This window comes from Galeopterus variegatus, unplaced genomic scaffold (genome assembly GCF_000696425.1).
Source record: "Galeopterus variegatus unplaced genomic scaffold, G_variegatus-3.0.2 Scaffold3, whole genome shotgun sequence".
Classification (NCBI taxonomy): Eukaryota; Metazoa; Chordata; class Mammalia; order Dermoptera; family Cynocephalidae; genus Galeopterus; species Galeopterus variegatus.
In genome coordinates this window covers 155788-172246 of record NW_007726114.1, presented here as the reverse complement: position 1 = coordinate 172246, position 16459 = coordinate 155788, and the positions used below count along the sequence as shown (strand labels likewise).

The following is a 16459-nucleotide window of genomic DNA, read 5'->3' as shown; positions in this document are numbered from 1 at the left end:
GGAGGTAGATGTGCCCCGATATCAATTCCCAATACTGGCCCCCCACAATGCAGCAGCTTGCAGGATCTGACCCAGAGCACCCCCCCAGACTCGGTCCCCCAATGGGGTGGCAGGCAAGCATGGAAACAGGCAGGGTAGGGCGGGGCACCCCGCACAAGACGTGCAGGGGCAACAGGGACGGGGGCTCCAGGCTCAGAGCCAGCACCCTCGCTGGCCCAGGAGGCAGCACGTCCATCCTCACCTGGACGTAGGGATCCCTGAGCCTGCGGGGCCACTGAGGACCTCACTGTGGTCTCCAGTGATCAAACAGGAACATGCCACGTGCATGCACACACGCGTGCACACGTGGGCTCGTGCGCTGTCCGAGCAGTCTCCTTCACACCTCCATGGCACTTAGGCCAAGGCCTACAAGACCAACGAGGCCTCAGGCTGCTCTGTGACCTGCAGGCCCAGGGGCCAGGCCCCAGGGGTTTCAGATCCAGTCAAGGGCTAGTGGGGAGGGCGGGCAGGGAGGCAGAGGGGGCCAGCCACATGGAAAAGGACAAGGCGGTAAGAAAAGAGTTTTATTTCCAGTCTCAGCACGTATTACAAACAGTGTCAGATTTTTAAAATGTAAAGGAGCGACCCAGGCAGCCAACAGTGAAGGTGCAAAGCAGGACAGCCGCGAGGAGCCGTGCGCCCCAGGGCAGGGCTGGCTGAGATGCATCGGGCCGCGCCCGGCACAGGCAGCGGGCAGCGCGAGGAGCCGGAGCCTCCGCGTGCCCGTGGCCGGGGGCCCTGACCTCTCCCTCTGGTCCTGACCGCCAGCTTCGTGGTCCCAGCATGGAGGGTGCAGGAGTGCCAGGTGGGGGCTTTTAGGGACCCTCCCGCGAGCTGACCCTCGGAGCCCAGGTCAAGTGGAAGACGAAGTGGAGCACTCTGAGCGGCTGCCCCCCAGCTCCCCGCACTGCATTGAGCCCCCCGGGCACAGGAGAAGGCTGGTGGGCAGGGCGGCGGGGTCCAGACCACAGAGGCGCGGACCCCGCAAGTCACGGAGCCTCCTGAGCTTCGGTTCCCCAGAGGACGGGGCTGCGCCCTGCTGGGGTGCTGGGGGAAGAGGCGCGGGGTAACTACGTAAAGCTGGTCACACGCGCGGACCAGGGAGCCTGGTCTCTGGATGGGGTTCACGGAGCTCGGGGTGTCGGGAGCTGCTGCTGCGGAGGCCTGAATTTTCAGCGGTGCATGATTGCACAGTGAGGAGGTGACCGGGAACGCGATGGAGGAATCGGTCCCCCACGAGGCGGTCAGTGGGGCAGGAGGAGGATGGGCCCTGCACCCAGCCCGGCCCCGGCCAGTGGCAGTGTCCAGCCCTCAGTATCCAGCACAGGGCGCGAGCGGACGGGGCACAGCATCCACCTGAGCCCCAGGGCTTGGGCCTTGGGGCTCCGCTGACCGGACCCACCTGGCCAGAGCCCCCACCTTCCAGAGCACGCCTCCCCCTGCCCCCTCCACTGGCAGCCCCACCGCTGGGCTGGTGGCCCCCCGCCCACCAAGCCCTCGCCGCCGGCTGGGCGGCTTCTGGAACCCGATGCAAAAAGCACCCTCTCTGCAAGGAGGCCGGTGCCGCCTCTCCCATCCAGAGGGGCCTGGGCTGAGGCTCTCAGGGAGCAGGGTTTACCTTGAGTCCTCCACAGACTGGACATGTTGAAAAGAAAGCCGGAGGTGGCCCGGCGTGGGGGCTGCCAGCCTCCCAGGGCTCGCCGGGGGCTGGGCTGGGCAGCGCTGCCTCGCTGCCTGAGGCCTCTGTCGCCTGTCCCCGCCGTCTTGCGCCCAGCCAGCCAGAGGGACACCCGGCGGACGTCTGGCCGCCCAGGTCCCCAGCAGCACCGTCGTCAGGACTGCCCTGGGGGGCCGAGCGCAGGCTGCGGGGCGTGTCATAGTGGTGCCGCAGAGAGGTGGGCACCTGGTACTCCGCTGCGCCGGGCGGGCAGGCGCACAGGCTGGGCTCGGGCGCCCCAGCTGGTGGCGGCAGGCTCTGCAGCGAGCCGAAGTCATCGCCGGCCCGCCACACGTCCAGGCTGCTGCCCGCGTAGGATGATAGGCTGCCCGAGCAGGAGGAGCGGCTGCCCGTGGCGATGCCGCTGTCGGAGGAGCTCTGGCGGCCGACCTCCCGCAGCTGCCGTGGCCGCAGCGACGTGGGGGGCAACCTGGAGGCGCCCAGAGTGGCATCCTTGGGGGCCTGGGCAGCCGCCAGGCCCGGCCCCTCCTGGGACGTGCTGGCCGAGGACGAGGACTGCTCTGGCCACGCGGTGAGCCGGCTGCCGGCGCTGATGTCCGAGTGGCTGGCTTCTGAGGACGAGCTGGACAGGCTGCGGTCATCCCCTGAGACGAGAGTGGGGAGCTGAGGCCGCTGGGGGGCTGGGGGGCTGTGGAGGGCGCGGGGTGGAGCTGCGTCCAGTGCCCCCAGGGGCACTCTCCAGTCTCTCGTCAACATCCTGGGACAGCTTCCCCCACCTCCCCAGCCCCCGCACCTGGAGGCTGGAGCAGAAGTCCCTCTCCCCTCACCCGATCCTGAGCCCACTCCTATCTTTCAATCTCCAGCTCCCTCTAGAACTTCGCCCCACCCTTCTGTCCCCTCTGTCCTTCCTTGACCCCCACCCCTGCTCCTGATGTCCCCCCCAGTAGGGGGTCTTCCTAAAATACGATTTGAGCACACCCCTCTTCTTGCTTCCAGCCCATTCCAGGGCCCTGCGGCCTGGCTCCTGGGCTCCTTCTCCCCCCAGGCGCCTGGCCATCCTGACCACCTTCCAGCTGTGGCTCTGGCTCTCAGCCATGCCTGGGGCAGCCACCCAGCCTTCCCTGGGGACTTCCCAGGCCCTTCCAGCATGGACACGAGGCCCTGGGTACACCCACAGCCACTGACTCACCCACGTGGCCCACACCACACTCTGCTGTCACTGCCTCGGTCCTGGTCTCCCCTCCCCCATAGATCCTAAGCCCCCTGAGGACATGAACCCCTGTCTTGTCACGTGCCAGGCCCTGCCCCCTCTCGCTTGGAGCCCATGGGAAAACCAGTCTCTGCTCTCTCATCTCTCAGCGCTCGCCTGGCCTGCCCTCCGGGGCTCCAGAGAAACCAGGTATGAGCTGCACCCAAGAAGGTAGGACCTCAAATATACTTGAGACCCCCTGCTTCTCTGGGGAGGGCCTGCAAGGGAGGGGAGAAGGCCTCTGTCCCCTCTGTGTGCCCCACGGGACAGGCAGCAGCCAGAAGTTACAGACAGAACCAGCGGAGCTCCCACGCTCTGGTCTGGGAAGACCCCAGAGCAGCCCACCCACCAAGCTGGCCACACTCACAAGAGCTGCAGCAGCCCCTCGCTGGGCGGCCAGCCCCTCCCGTCCATCTTCCCACACAGCAGCCAAGACAGAGTCACCGGCCCTGGGGAGGGGCCTCTGCTCCTGGGCAGCAGCTCCCCCTGCCCCTGAGCCCTTCTGTCTGAGCACAGCCAGGAAAACGGAGGCACAGGAGGCCACGAGCCTTGCCCAGGCCACACAGATGGTGAGCAGGAAAGAGGTCAAACCCAGCTCTCATGACCAGCACCACGCTTCCTGTCAGGGCTTCGGGCCAGAGTTTAGGACATGTTTGTGGAATTGTGAGTGAGGGAATGAAAGAATGAACAGGAGAGAAATGAATGAGTGAATGCACCAACAGGAGAGGAATGAATGAATGAATGAGTCAACAGGAGAGGAGTGAATGAGTGAATGCACCAACAAGAGAGGAGTGAATGAATAAATGAGCCAACAGGAGAGGAATGGATGAATGAGTGAATGTGCCAACAGGAGAGGAATGAATGAATGAATGAGTCAACAGGAGAGGAACGAACGAATGAGTGAATGCGCCAACAGGAGAGGAAAAAATGAGTCAACAGGAGAGGAATGAATGAATAAATGAGTCAACAGGAGAGGAATGAATGAATGAGTGAATGCGCCAACAGGAGAGGAATGAATGAATGAATGAGTCAACAGGAGAGAAATGAATGAATGAATGAGTCAACTGGAGAGGAATGAATGAATGAGTGAATGTGCCAACAGGAGAGGAATGAAGGAATGAATGAGTCAACAGGAGAGGAGTGAATGAGTGAATGCGCCAACAGGAGAGGAGTGAATGAATGAATGAGTCAACAGGAGAGGAATGAATGAATGAGTGAATGCACCAACAGGAGAGGAATGAATGAGTGAATGAGTCAACGGGAGAGGAAAGTGAATGAGTGAATGAGTCAACAGGAGAGGAGTGAATGAGTGAATGAGTCAACAGGAGAGGAGTGAATGAGTGAATGAGTCAACAGGAGAGGAGTGAATGAGTGAATGAGTCAACAGGAGAGGAGTGAATGAGTGAATGAGTCAACAGGAGAGGAGTGAATGAGTGAATGAGTCAACAGGAGAGGAGTGAATGAGTGAATGAGTCAACAGGAGAGGAGTGAATGAGTGAATGAGTCAACAGGAGAGGAGTGAATGAGTGAATGAGTCAACAGGAGAGGAGTGAATGAGTGAATGAGTCAACAGGAGAGGAGTGAATGAGTGAATGAGTCAACAGGAGAGGAGTGAATGAGTGAATGAGTCAACAGGAGAGGAGTGAATGAGTGAATGAGTCAACAGGAGAGGAGTGAATGAGTGAATGAGTCAACAGGAGAGGAGTGAATGAGTGAATGAGTCAACAGGAGAGGAGTGAATGAGTGAATGAGTCAACAGGAGAGGAGTGAATGAGTGAATGAGTCAACAGGAGAGGAGTGAATGAGTGAATGAGTCAACAGGAGAGGAGTGAATGAGTGAATGAGTCAACAGGAGAGGAGTGAATGAGTGAATGAGTCAACAGGAGAGGAGTGAATGAGTGAATGAGTCAACAGGAGAGGAGTGAATGAATGAATGAGTCAACAGGAGAGGAGTGAATGAATGAATGAGCCAACAGGAGAGGAGTGAATGAGTGAATGAATCAACAGGAGAGGAGTGAATGAGTGAATGAGTCAACAGGAGAGGAGTGAATGAGTGTATGAGTCAACAGGAGAGGAGTGAATGAATGAATGAATCAACAGGAGAGGAGTGAATGAGTGAATGAGTCAACAGGAGAGGAGTGAATGAGTGTATGAGTCAACAGGAGAGGAGTGAATGAATGAATGCGCCAACAGGCGAGGAGTGAATGAATGAATGAGTCAACAGTAGAGGAATGAATGAGGGAATGCGCCAACAGGAGAGGAGTGAATGAATGAATGCGCCAACAGGCGAGGAGTGAATGAGTGAATGAGCCAACAGGAGAGGAGTGAAAGAGTGAAGGAGTCAACAGGAGAGGAATGAATGAGTGAATGAGTCAACAGGAGAGGAATGAATGAGTGAATGCGCCAACAGGAGAGGAGTGAATGAATGAATGCGCCAACAGGAGAGGAGTGAAAGAGTGAATGAGTCAACAGGAGAGGAGTGAATAAATGAATGAGTCAACAGGAGAGGAATGAATGAATGAATGAATAAACAGTAGAGGAATGAATGAGGGAATGCGCCAACAGGAGAGGAGTGAATGAATGAATGCACCAACAGGAGAGGAGTGAATGAATGAATGAGTCAACAGGAGAGGAGTGAATGAATGAGTCAACAGGAGAGGAATGAATGAGTGAATGAGTCAACAGGAGAGGAGTGAATGAGTGAATGCACCAACAGGAGAGGAGTGAATGAATGAATGAGTCAACAGGAGAGGAGTGAATGAGTGAATGAGTCAACAGGAGAGGAGTGAATGAGTGAATGAGTCAACAGGAGAGGAGTGAATGAGTGAATGAGTCAACAGGAGAGGAGTGAATGAGTGAATGAGTCAACAGGAGAGGAGTGAATGAGTGAATGAGTCAACAGGAGAGGAGTGAATGAGTGAATGAGTCAACAGGAGAGGAGTGAATGAGTGAATGAGTCAACAGGAGAGGAGTGAATGAATGAATGAATCAACAGGAGAGGAATGAATGAGTGAATGTGCCAAAAGGAGAGGAGTGAATGAATGTATGAGCCAACAGGAGAGGAGTGAATGAGTGAATGAGTCAACAGGAGAGGAGTGAATGAGTGAATGAGTCAACAGGAGAGGAGTGAATGAGTGAATGAGTCAACAGGAGAGGAGTGAATGAGTGAATGAGTCAACAGGAGAGGAGTGAATGAGTGAATGAGTCAACAGGAGAGGAGTGAATGAGCCAATAGGAGAGGAGTGAATGAGTGAATGAGTCAACAGGAGAGGAGTCAATGAGTGAATGAGCCAACAGGAGAGGAGTGAATGAATGAGTCAACAGGAGAGGAGTGAATGAGTGAATGAGTCAACAGGAGAGGAGTGAATGAGTGAATGCGCCAACAGGAGAGGAGTGAATGAGTGAATGAGTCAACAGGAGAGGAGTGAATGAGTGAATGAGTCAACAGGAGAGGAGTGAATGAGTGAATGCGCCAATAGGAGAGGAGTGAATGAGTGAATGAGTCAACAGGAGAGGAGTGAATGAGTGAATGAGTCAACAGGAGAGGAGTGAATGAATGAATGAGTCAACAGGAGAGGAGTGAATGAATGAATGAGTCAACAGGAGAGGAGTGAATGAATGAATGAGTCAACAGGAGAGGAGTGAATGAATGAATGAGTCAACAGGAGAGGAGTGAATGAATGAATGAGTCAACAGGAGAGGAGTGAATGAATGAATGAGTCAACAGGAGAGGAGTGAATGAATGAATGAGTCAACAGGAGAGGAGTGAATGAATGAATGAGTCAACAGGAGAGGAGTGAATGAATGAATGAGTCAACAGGAGAGGAGTGAATGAATGAATGAGTCAACAGGAGAGGAGTGAATGAATGAATGAGTCAACAGGAGAGGAGTGAATGAATGAATGAGTCAACAGGAGAGGAGTGAATGAATGAATGAGTCAACAGGAGAGGAGTGAATGAATGAATGAGTCAACAGGAGAGGAGTGAATGAATGAATGAGTCAACAGGAGAGGAGTGAATGAATGAATGAGTCAACAGGAGAGGAGTGAATGAATGAATGAGTCAACAGGAGAGGAGTGAATGAATGAATGAGTCAACAGGAGAGGAGTGAATGAGTGAATGAGTCAACAGGAGAGGAGTGAATGAATGAGTGAATGCGCCAACAGGAGAGGAGTGAATGAATGAATGAGTGAAAGGCGTGGAGTCTGCAGCCCCCACACGCGCGCACATCGCTGCCAGCCCCTCTGCTGGGCGCTGGCTTAGAGCGAGGCGGACAGCACGGTGCCCCTGCCCTACCTCCGCTGCCCGGCCGGCCCGAGTGTGAGAGGAGGCTGAGCCGCTTCTCCAGCTGCAGGGCTTCCAGGGCCTCCTGGGCCACTCGCTCCTCCAAAGTCGAGGGCCCCCCAGGGCTCGGGTCTGTGGCAGAGGAGAGAAAGTGAGGAAGTGGCCCACACCTCCAGCCCCCCAGGCCGCACACTGTCCTGGGTGTCCTGGTGAGTCCAGCGCCATCAGGACCACACACACCCTGGTCCAGCCCCAATGCAGTGGTCAGGTGAGTGGTGACCCAGCTACTCCCCACAAATCCCCCATCTGTCCAGTCATCAGGACCCCAAGCCAGCACACTCCCTTCCCCCTCACCAAGTTTATGGATTGTCCATCTCTCAAATGACCATCCCTGCCACCCACCCCGGCTCATATGCCCACTTCTTGCAGGTCTCCCCTGCCACCCGAATGAAGTGCCACCCCGACCCTACCGTGCCCTGCTGCACCCTGGCCCTTGGATGGAGCCTCAGCTGTCACCTGAGGCTCAGAGCACATAGCCTGCTGACCCTCGGGCCCCCGCCCAGTCCCTCCCTCATGACTGTTGTCCAGAGAGCACTGGCACCAACCCTCTCTGGTCCTCACCCATGTGTCCCATGGGCTGGGTGGCAGTACACCTCCTCTTCCCACCCAGGCTGGGTGGGGGACCTCGGCAGCTCTTCAGCACCTGTGGCCCTGAGCCCTAACTTTTGTGAGTTGTGTCTTTCTCCTCTCAGCAGCAGCCCTGGAGGGCAGGAAGCTCACCCTGCTGTCCCCATGCCCAGCCATGCTGGCTTGTCCTGGGCACTCAGCTGAGAGGCTGTTCAGCCCCAAACACTGCCCTGGCCCTTCCACATTCCCTGCACACACAGCCACGGCCACGTGGAGAGCCACAGTCCCTACCCACTAAGGCACACCGACCCCTCCAGCTCAGAGCAGCCTCCTCTGGGCCTCTAGGGACAGCCTGGGGCAGGGTTGGCACCCGACTGCCATCGGCTCCCACAGCTAGGGGTGTGTGGTGGCAAGGCCTGTGCCAAGCAGCTGGCTGCCGCCCAGGACTCCTGCAGGAGTGGGACCCAGAGCAGGGCAGTGGGACCCACTCTCCCTAGGATCTGGGAGCAGGGGTGCTGTGACAAGTTCCTATCAAATCCTGCAGCACACAGAGAACTAGAAAGCACAGCCTGTAGCTGGGGGCACCTGGACCAGAGCCCCACGGGCAGAGCAGGGCAGAACCAAGCCGCGGCCCCAGACACACACCGGAAGGGTCTCGAGGAGCAGCCCCCCCAACCCACCACTCTGGCCACCCCGGGGCACTGCCCAGGTGAGCCAGGGGCAGTGCTGCCCGGGACAGGGATCGGGCAGCACAGTCTCTCTTCCCGTCTCCTGGAAAGGCGAGGACGGTCACAGCCGTGCAACTCAGGCCCATCCCCCCCCTGACCCCACTACGGGCCGCACAACCCACCAGACGGGACAGCTTCCCCAGGCTCTCTTGCAGACACCCTGCCACACGAGCAGACGGCAGGCCCACTCCCGGCTACAGACCTGGCAGCAGCAGGCGTGGCCCAGAGTCTAGGCTGGAAACAAGCACAGTGACAGCGGTGGCACCCCTGACCTCAGCCCTGTGGACACTCGTCCCAGGCCCTCTGGTGACACCAGGCTCAGGATGCCCTCCTGACCATACCCATCTGGTAGCTGCAGGGGCAGGAGGACACTGAAGGACTCCCAGCCTCACCCCTCACCCCCAAGCCTCTCATCCCCGCCTGCAATGTGGGGGTGCAGCAGCAGCACACCCCAGTCAAGACAGGGGCCAGGATGGGGACATGCACAAGAGGACACCCAAAAGCCCAGAACTCGAGGCTGCTGCCCAGCAGAGGCCACATCTCAGGAGCCCCCAGCAATCACAGGGCTTCAACGTGACCCAGGCCAAGCACAGACAATGGAGCCCACCAGCCCCCAGACCCTCCCAGAGTCCAGCCCTCAGGGGCTGGGACCCACGACTCCTCTGGCCAGAGGCTGACTAGCTCAGTGCCCTGCTCAGCTGGCACATCAGGGTGACCTGAGGCCCCCACACCTGGAGGGTGACCCTGACAGCAGTAGGCTTTAAGAGTTCCCAGCTGGTTCCAAGGAGGACGGTCTGTGCAATGGGTCTGCCACTTCCTGTCAGCCCAGCCACCCACCAGCCCCACCTGGGACAGCCAGCTTGACCCTGCTGTAGGGCCCATCAGGTTGCTGGACAGCTCTGTCCCCAGGCTGAGCCTCCCCGAGGCATCCTCTGTCTAGTGCTGTGCCCCAGCACCCCCTCCTCGCACAGGAACCCCTACAGGAAGCAGGAGAGAGCACCCCACCCCCCATGAGTCTCCCACTCCCCAGGCCCGGGCCATGGTCCTGGCTCTCCAGGGGCTGCTGGATGAGTCCCGCCTCCACCCCAGCTCTGCACCCCAGGGCGGCGCTGTGGGTGGACCATGCCCGGGGGAAACACACTGTCCTCGCCCTACACGCCCCCGCCACTCACACGCACACTGTCCTCGCTGCGCACATGCACACTGTCCACGCCGTGCACACGCACACTGTCCACGCTGTGTCCCCACCGCGCACACACACACTGTCCACGCCACGCACACACACTGTCCTTGCCACGCACACTGTCCACGCCACGCACACGCACTGTCCTCGCCGCGCACACGCACTGTCCTCGCCGTGCACACGCACTCTCAGGCTGCAAGGAACGAAGACGCCAGCAGGGGGCGCCGCCGCACCGTCCAGCAGCGCTGGGCAGACGGCAGGACCCGGCCACAGGAGCTGCCTCCCTCCTCCCCGTAACCATCCCACCTGTGCCTGTGCCGGGGGTGGGCAGCGGGCGTTGAGAGCTGCAGCTGCGAGACGAAGGCCCCGGTGCCCTCTGTGGGACGGGCGTGTCACGGGCATTACCGTCCTCCCAGGGCGCCCCCCTGCCAGCCCAGGCTGGGTGCGATGGGAGGAGGTGGCAGATGTGAGCTCACTGACCGCCCCCAGTGTGGCCACAGGCCTTGGTCTCCCACCTGGACCATGGGACAAGCACTGCGGCAAGGGCAGCATCAGAGACAGCCCATACGCGGCGCCCAGACCATGACCTACCAGAACCTAAGACAGCCCAGCCCTGCTCTGGGCCCACAGTGACTGGGCAGTGTGGCCCTCTGAGGTCCAGAGCGTCCCTGGCCAAGCACTCCTGAAGAATGGCAGCCTGGCCACAGCCAGGGAAGCAGGGCAGGGACAAGAGGAGACACTTTCGGCATGGCCTTGCTACCCACCCCAGATGCGTTCTGAGACCCACATGCCAGGCAGCCTCACAAGGTGGCTTCTGGCCTGGATGCCAGGCTCCCATGGAGCCAGTCCTGGCCCCCGCAGAGTCAGGCCAGCAGCCGATGCACCAGCAACCTCAGGCAAGGCCCTCCCTGCTCCAGGTCTGGGAGACGGGGGTGGCGCAGAAGGTCTCCAAGATCATGGGCCTCTTACTGCCCAGACAGGTGCAGCTGTGACTAAGCTGTCCCCACCAGAAGACTTCAGGCCCTGAGCATCCCAACAGATCAGACCCTGCATAGGAAGCACCTGCAGGTGTGAGCTCAGTCCCAAGACACGCTGACAGTCCCCCTCAGAAGCCCCAGGGTGCCCTGGCAGTGAGCTGCCCGCAGCTGCAGCCCCGGGCCCCACAGCACTCTGATCTCCCGACTGCCCGTTCCCTGTCTGGCCTGATCCGACCACGCTCCCGCACGCACCTGGGAGAACCGGCCTCAGCCCAAAGGGGCCCTTGGTCGGGGAGACGCCCCTCACGATGCAGTCAAACAAGAAGCTGATCTGCTCCCCCTCAGCCGAGGACAGGAAGAAGACTCCAGCCCCTGCAGACGGAAGACAGAGACATGGGTCAGCTGGGCCCGAGCATGGGGTGGGGGAACCCCTGCAGAGTGGGCAGGGTGCTGTCAGGTGGGGGAACACAGGAGACCTGAGCAAACTCCGGTTTGCATGACCGGAGTCACCAGGCCAGTGCAGCCGTGTCCCCAAAGCTCCTGGACTTCGTCTCTTCTCACACTAGCAAGCCCCACTGCATTACGCAAACAGACACAGCTTAGGGCCAGCCTGTGGCTCACTTAGGAGAGTGCGGTGCTGATAACACCAAGGCCATGGGTTCGGATCCCATATAGGGATGGCCGGTTTGCTCACTGGCTGAGTGTGGTGCTGACAACACCAAGTCAAGGGTTAAGATCCCCTTACCAGTCATCTTTAAAAAAACAAAACAAAACCACACACAGCTTGTCAAGGCGGCTGGCCCAGGCCACCTCGTCAGGCTGACCTCTCCCTCTCCCCGCCATCCCCCGCCTGGAGCGACATGAGCCCCAGGTGCTGGGGTTGAGCACGGCCCCTTGTGCAGAGCCTGGGGAACTGACAGGGTGGCTTCTGCAGAAAGCCAGCCCAGCACTCTGTCCTCAGCCACGCTGTGTGCAGGAACACAGCGGTCCTGCATCTGGGGCACCAGGAGCACGGTCCTGGAGTTCTCCCCCTGGCGGAGGACCATGCACCCACCTGTGCGCCCACCCTCCAGGGCTTAACTGGGGACCAAGGGCGGACACGCAGACTCTGTTCCACTAACAGGCAGCTGTGTGATGAGTCTTCACCCACCCTTCAAGCCTTGATTTCCTCAACGGCCCCAGGGGACCAGTAACCCCAACCCCACAGGGCTGTTCTGAGCTAGGATGACAAGCTAGGAAGCCCCAGAGCTGCATCCAGTCCCCAGGCCCATAAGGGGACAGGAGCTGGGCTGCCAGGCACTGGGTTCTTGCCCCAGGACAGGTACCACGTGACCTCAGCCGCTCTAGGTGACCCCAACCTCACTACCTGAACAGGGCTCTTGTGTAGGTTACTTAGGAATGTTTGTAAAACGTGTCACAGTGCCCACCCCGCAAACGATGTGGCTGCCCCTCGTGGCCAGAGCGGTCTCCCCACCTTACAGTTACCCCCCTTCCTGATTGGGTTTTGGGTGGGGAGACAGGCTCACAGCGTAAAGACGCACCCTGTGGTCGCGTGGCATGTCCCCAGGCAGCACCACCCCTGCTCCCCACTGGGCGGAAAGGAGACCGGTGAATCAGGCCAGGGTCACTTGGGCAGGGGGACGGGGCAGGCGCCTGGGTCCTGTCCACACGGGGAGCAGCCCAGCGCGGTGAGTCAGCAGCGCCGGCCGCCCTCCCGCTGGGCCCGAGCCCCGGCCAAGGTGAATGAAATCCCTCGGCCGCGGCTGAATGGGGACACCAGGCTGGCCGCGCCCGCCGCCGACGCGGGTCCCGTGGGGCTGGATGCGCAGCCTGGCGTCACCGCCCAAGAATCCCTCCTTGTTCTGGAGCCTCTGCCCGTTGCCCAAAGAAAGGCACGCTCGCGGGGAAGGCCGCGGCGCCAGCACGGGCGGGCACGGGGGCCTCGCATCTGAGCCTCAGCCACCCGGTCACGCCCCGCCGGCACGGAATGCAGGGCCGTGGATTCCGGGACCCGGGCCAGCCCCGGCACGTGGCGAGGCAGTGAGCCCCAGCACCCGGCGGCTGTCAGTTCATTCCCTGTCACGCCCCCAACCAGACGACATGACAGCACCATCCCGCTTCAGAGGCAGGACACTCGAGGCCCAGAGAGGGCAAGCCACTTGTCCCTGATCACTCAGCCCAGAAGCAGATGCCAGCCCAGGCCACCAGGCCCACCTGGGTTCTTCCGGGCACCATGGAGCTTCCAGTCCTGCTCTGGGCCAGGGGCTGCTAGTGACCAGAAGCAGAGGTGGGGCGTGGAGTGGGGGTCGGCACCCAAGAGGCTCAGAAAGGCCCCGGTGGATGGGCCCGTGTGAGGCTGGAGGGGCTGGCAAGAGCTTCCACCCGGGACCTTGGCTGCAGGGGAGGGGTGGGAGGGGCAGGCCCGCCGTGTGGCCGCTGTCTGCGGGCGGCTCCCTCGTGGCCACTCCCCATGCCTGATGCCACCCCACCCGTGTGAAAGGCTCAGCCGGCTGGGCCCCAGCTCTCACAAAAGGCCGGCCTCTAATCCTGAGCTTACAGACAGCTGGCAGAGGCCGAGGGACAACCAGTCCCCCGACTATAAAAAACCACATTACCGCAGGGAGTGGAGCCGGCCCTGCATTCCACCGGGGCGGCGGCGGAGCCTCAGGCTCCCAGGGAGACGCGGCGGCCGGGTGACGCCTGGGCATGCAGCTGACCGCCAGCCCCTGGCCCCGACCAGCTCCCCGACAGGACACCCCATTTTTGCCAATGGAGCCGACTTCGGGGGCCCTGGAAAAGGACGCCCAGCTCTGAGGGCCAGTCTGCAGGCCTCAGACAGCCTCTCCCCAGGGTATGCCCCACCCCTGCCCTGCAAGCCCCCACCCCATCTACCCCCCAAGCCATTGGGAATGCCCAAAGCCCCCAAGCACGCCGGCCACCCAACACACCTCCACCTGCAGGCGGCTGTCCCTGCCCTCCGCCACCTTGACCGCTCAGGACTCGGGCGCCAGGCATCACCTTTTGGATGCCTTTCCTGACCCTGACCCCAACCTCCATCCAGGAAGCCAACAGTTCACTCCGTGATGTTTTCACAGGATGCCTCACCCAAGAGGACAGACCCCCGAGGGGCTGTACTCCACGTGTCTCCTGTCCAGCCCCCAGGCCCGAGCACACTGCGAGCAGAAGCCACGTCTCAGTGGTCAGGGCCCCCAGCGTCTGAGCCAGCACTCTGCTGTGGACAGAAAGATGTATTTGTGCAGGCTGCCGGCCTGGTTCCCTCCCCAGGGAAGCGCTCCCGGCACCTCTGGTTTGTTCTGGGGAGGGAAGAAAGAGCCTGCCCGGCTGTGCCAGGGGACACAGGTGTGGCTGCTTCTCTTGCTCCTGGCCTGCCCCTGAAGGCCGCCCCTCCTCCAGAGGCGGGTCTGTTCCCCTCCCCTGGAATCCGGGCCAGCCTGTGACCTGCTCTGGCTGATATCAAGTGGCAGAGGGGACGCTCTTCTGCTGGGCTGACACCTAAGGGGCTTCCGCGTTTGCCCTCCTGGAGCCAGCTGCCATGGTGGGACCCCTGTGAACCCACTGGCAAATGAGGCCCCGGGGGACCCAAGCATCCCGGCCACCAGCCGGCACTATGACTACCACCATGCCACTGTCGACTGACTCTGGCCAATAGCTCATGGAGCAGCCACAAGTCGTCCCTTGAGCCCTACCCAGACCTTTGACCACAGAATTGCAAGCCACACCCTTTGGGGGTGTTTGTTCCGCAGCAGCAAATAAGACAAGGAAAATGAGGAAAAGGTGAGAGAACTCCGCACGGAGCTGAGCACAGAGCCAGCTGCCTGCCCAGGCGGACGGGCACCCTGCCCGCTGGACAGACGCGGGGTTGTCGGGGTGCAGGCAAAGTTCACCCACATTATAAACACAATTACTTCCCAGGAATAGTCTCTCCAGTGAAGAAGCAGGTGCATCCAAGTCTTAAGACTCACCAGCCGCCAGAAAGAAAACACTGTCCACGCTGACCTGCAACCGTCCCGACTGGATCTGGGCTGACGTCTCTGCATGAAGTCAGTCTTTAAATAATCTCCAGGGCCCCGACCGCTGCCACCTGATCTGACTAAGTGTTCAGTATCCCAGCTCCTCAGAAAACAAAGTGACGCGTCACCCTTTGCAGACAAAAATCACACACTAGAAGTCTTGTCGGGGTCAGAGTCTGAAATCATCTGGAGGACTTTCATGCTGAGAAGGTTCTAGAAAGCTTCCATCCAGACAGCACTGCCTGGCCTTGAAGTCAGCCCTGCTAACCGAGCCCCTACGGACATTATTTTGCACAAAGTTTCCTAATAGAGTAAAATGTCAACTAATTGAAATTTCATTTTTCTATGCCCTCATTTTGTTAGAAAGAAGCAAAGTTCAATGGAACAAGTTCGTATCTGATATGCAGATAAATTTCATCCGACCACTTCACACTCACTCGCAGGATTATCATCAAAACCAAGCGGGAAAAAACCCAAGACCGAAAACCAACAGAAGACAGCAGGCGTTGGGCAGGTGTGGACAGGCTGGAAGCCGTGTGACCTGCTGCTGGGGTGGTGACATGGTGCGACTGCCACGGAAAACAGCGTGGTGGCCCCACAGCAGGCTCTGTGACAGGGACGCAAGGTCCCCAGGGCACAGGTGAGGAAACTGAGGCTCAGAGGGATTGAGAGAGGTCGAAGGAACGTGCGAATAAGTGACACTTTATCACTGAAATCCTGACGAGAACAGGATTTACTCGTATGTCCAGGAACCTCCCTTTAGAGATGTAAGATGTGGCTCACTGTCCAGGTGGTCCCCAGCGAGGCCACACAGCACGTCTCAAAGGGCAGGGGACACCATGCCTGCCCCTCAAGCTGCTTTTCTGCTCGGAAGGAAACTCCAGAGCAAAACCGCCCCCAAGAGGAAAGTGCTGACAGCTGGCGGGTGTCGGGATCAGCCAGCAGCTGCTCCTGCGCCGGGGACGCTGCCTGCTGCCCCCTCTGCCCAAGAGGGGGCTTTTGTTCCTCGAGAGGAGGAGGGAGGGCTGGCCTCTGTGCCAGCGCACAGCACACCAGGGACAAGCCACTCGGGAGGAGGGGGCAGCAGCCATGGCCCCTTCCTCAGACCCCAGGGACAGTCTCGGGGCAGCCATGTAGATGGGGAGCCGCAATGCCTGGACATGTCATCGTCACTGCAGAGGACAGCCTCCCAACCCCAATCTGGAGCACCCAGAGCAGGCCGACAGACCATGCTGTGCCTCAGTGTCCTCATCTGTGAGATGGCCGTGGCAGCGCACGACTCACGGGGCGGGGTGAGGGTGACGAGCTAGCACCAGCGAGCCCCTGGGTCATCCTGGGGGGCTGTGTCTCTGCCCAGCGTGCCCCAGCCTGAGCCCCACCCTGCAGCCCGCTGGCTCCAGTCACCCCCCCAGACACTGGCGGTGCCAGACTCATCCTGCAGGTAGATGCTGCTGAGTGCGCTGCAAAGGGAGAGTGACCCCACCCAGAGCAAGACCCGGCGGAGACCTGAGAGTGGGGCACAGAACAGACGCACAGTGTCAGGGACGAGGCGGACGCACCACAGTCCATAAACGTCACTCGATGCGCCGCCAGTCGCGGGGGACAGGGCCTTTGTTCAGGATGCTCCTGCCTGGGGCGCGTGTCCCACCTACATCCCCTCCCCC

At 60.1% G+C, this 16459-nt stretch overlaps 1 protein-coding gene across 2 annotated transcripts in view; it reads right to left on the bottom strand.

Moving 5' to 3' along the window:
• Nucleotides 1–1616: 1616 nt before the first annotated feature.
• Nucleotides 1617–16459, bottom strand: part of DOK7 (docking protein 7) — a 32263-nt gene continuing 17420 nt past the window's right edge. For both annotated transcript variants that reach the window (XM_008568210.1, XM_008568139.1), the window contains exons 4-6: nucleotides 11017–11136; nucleotides 7262–7381; nucleotides 1617–2361 (exon numbers count right to left, since the gene is read on the bottom strand). In XM_008568210.1, coding sequence (XP_008566432.1) covers nucleotides 1640–2361; nucleotides 7262–7381; nucleotides 11017–11136 — 962 coding nt within the window. In that variant the 3' untranslated portion in view covers nucleotides 1617–1639. The remainder of the gene's footprint in view (nucleotides 2362–7261; nucleotides 7382–11016; nucleotides 11137–16459) is intronic.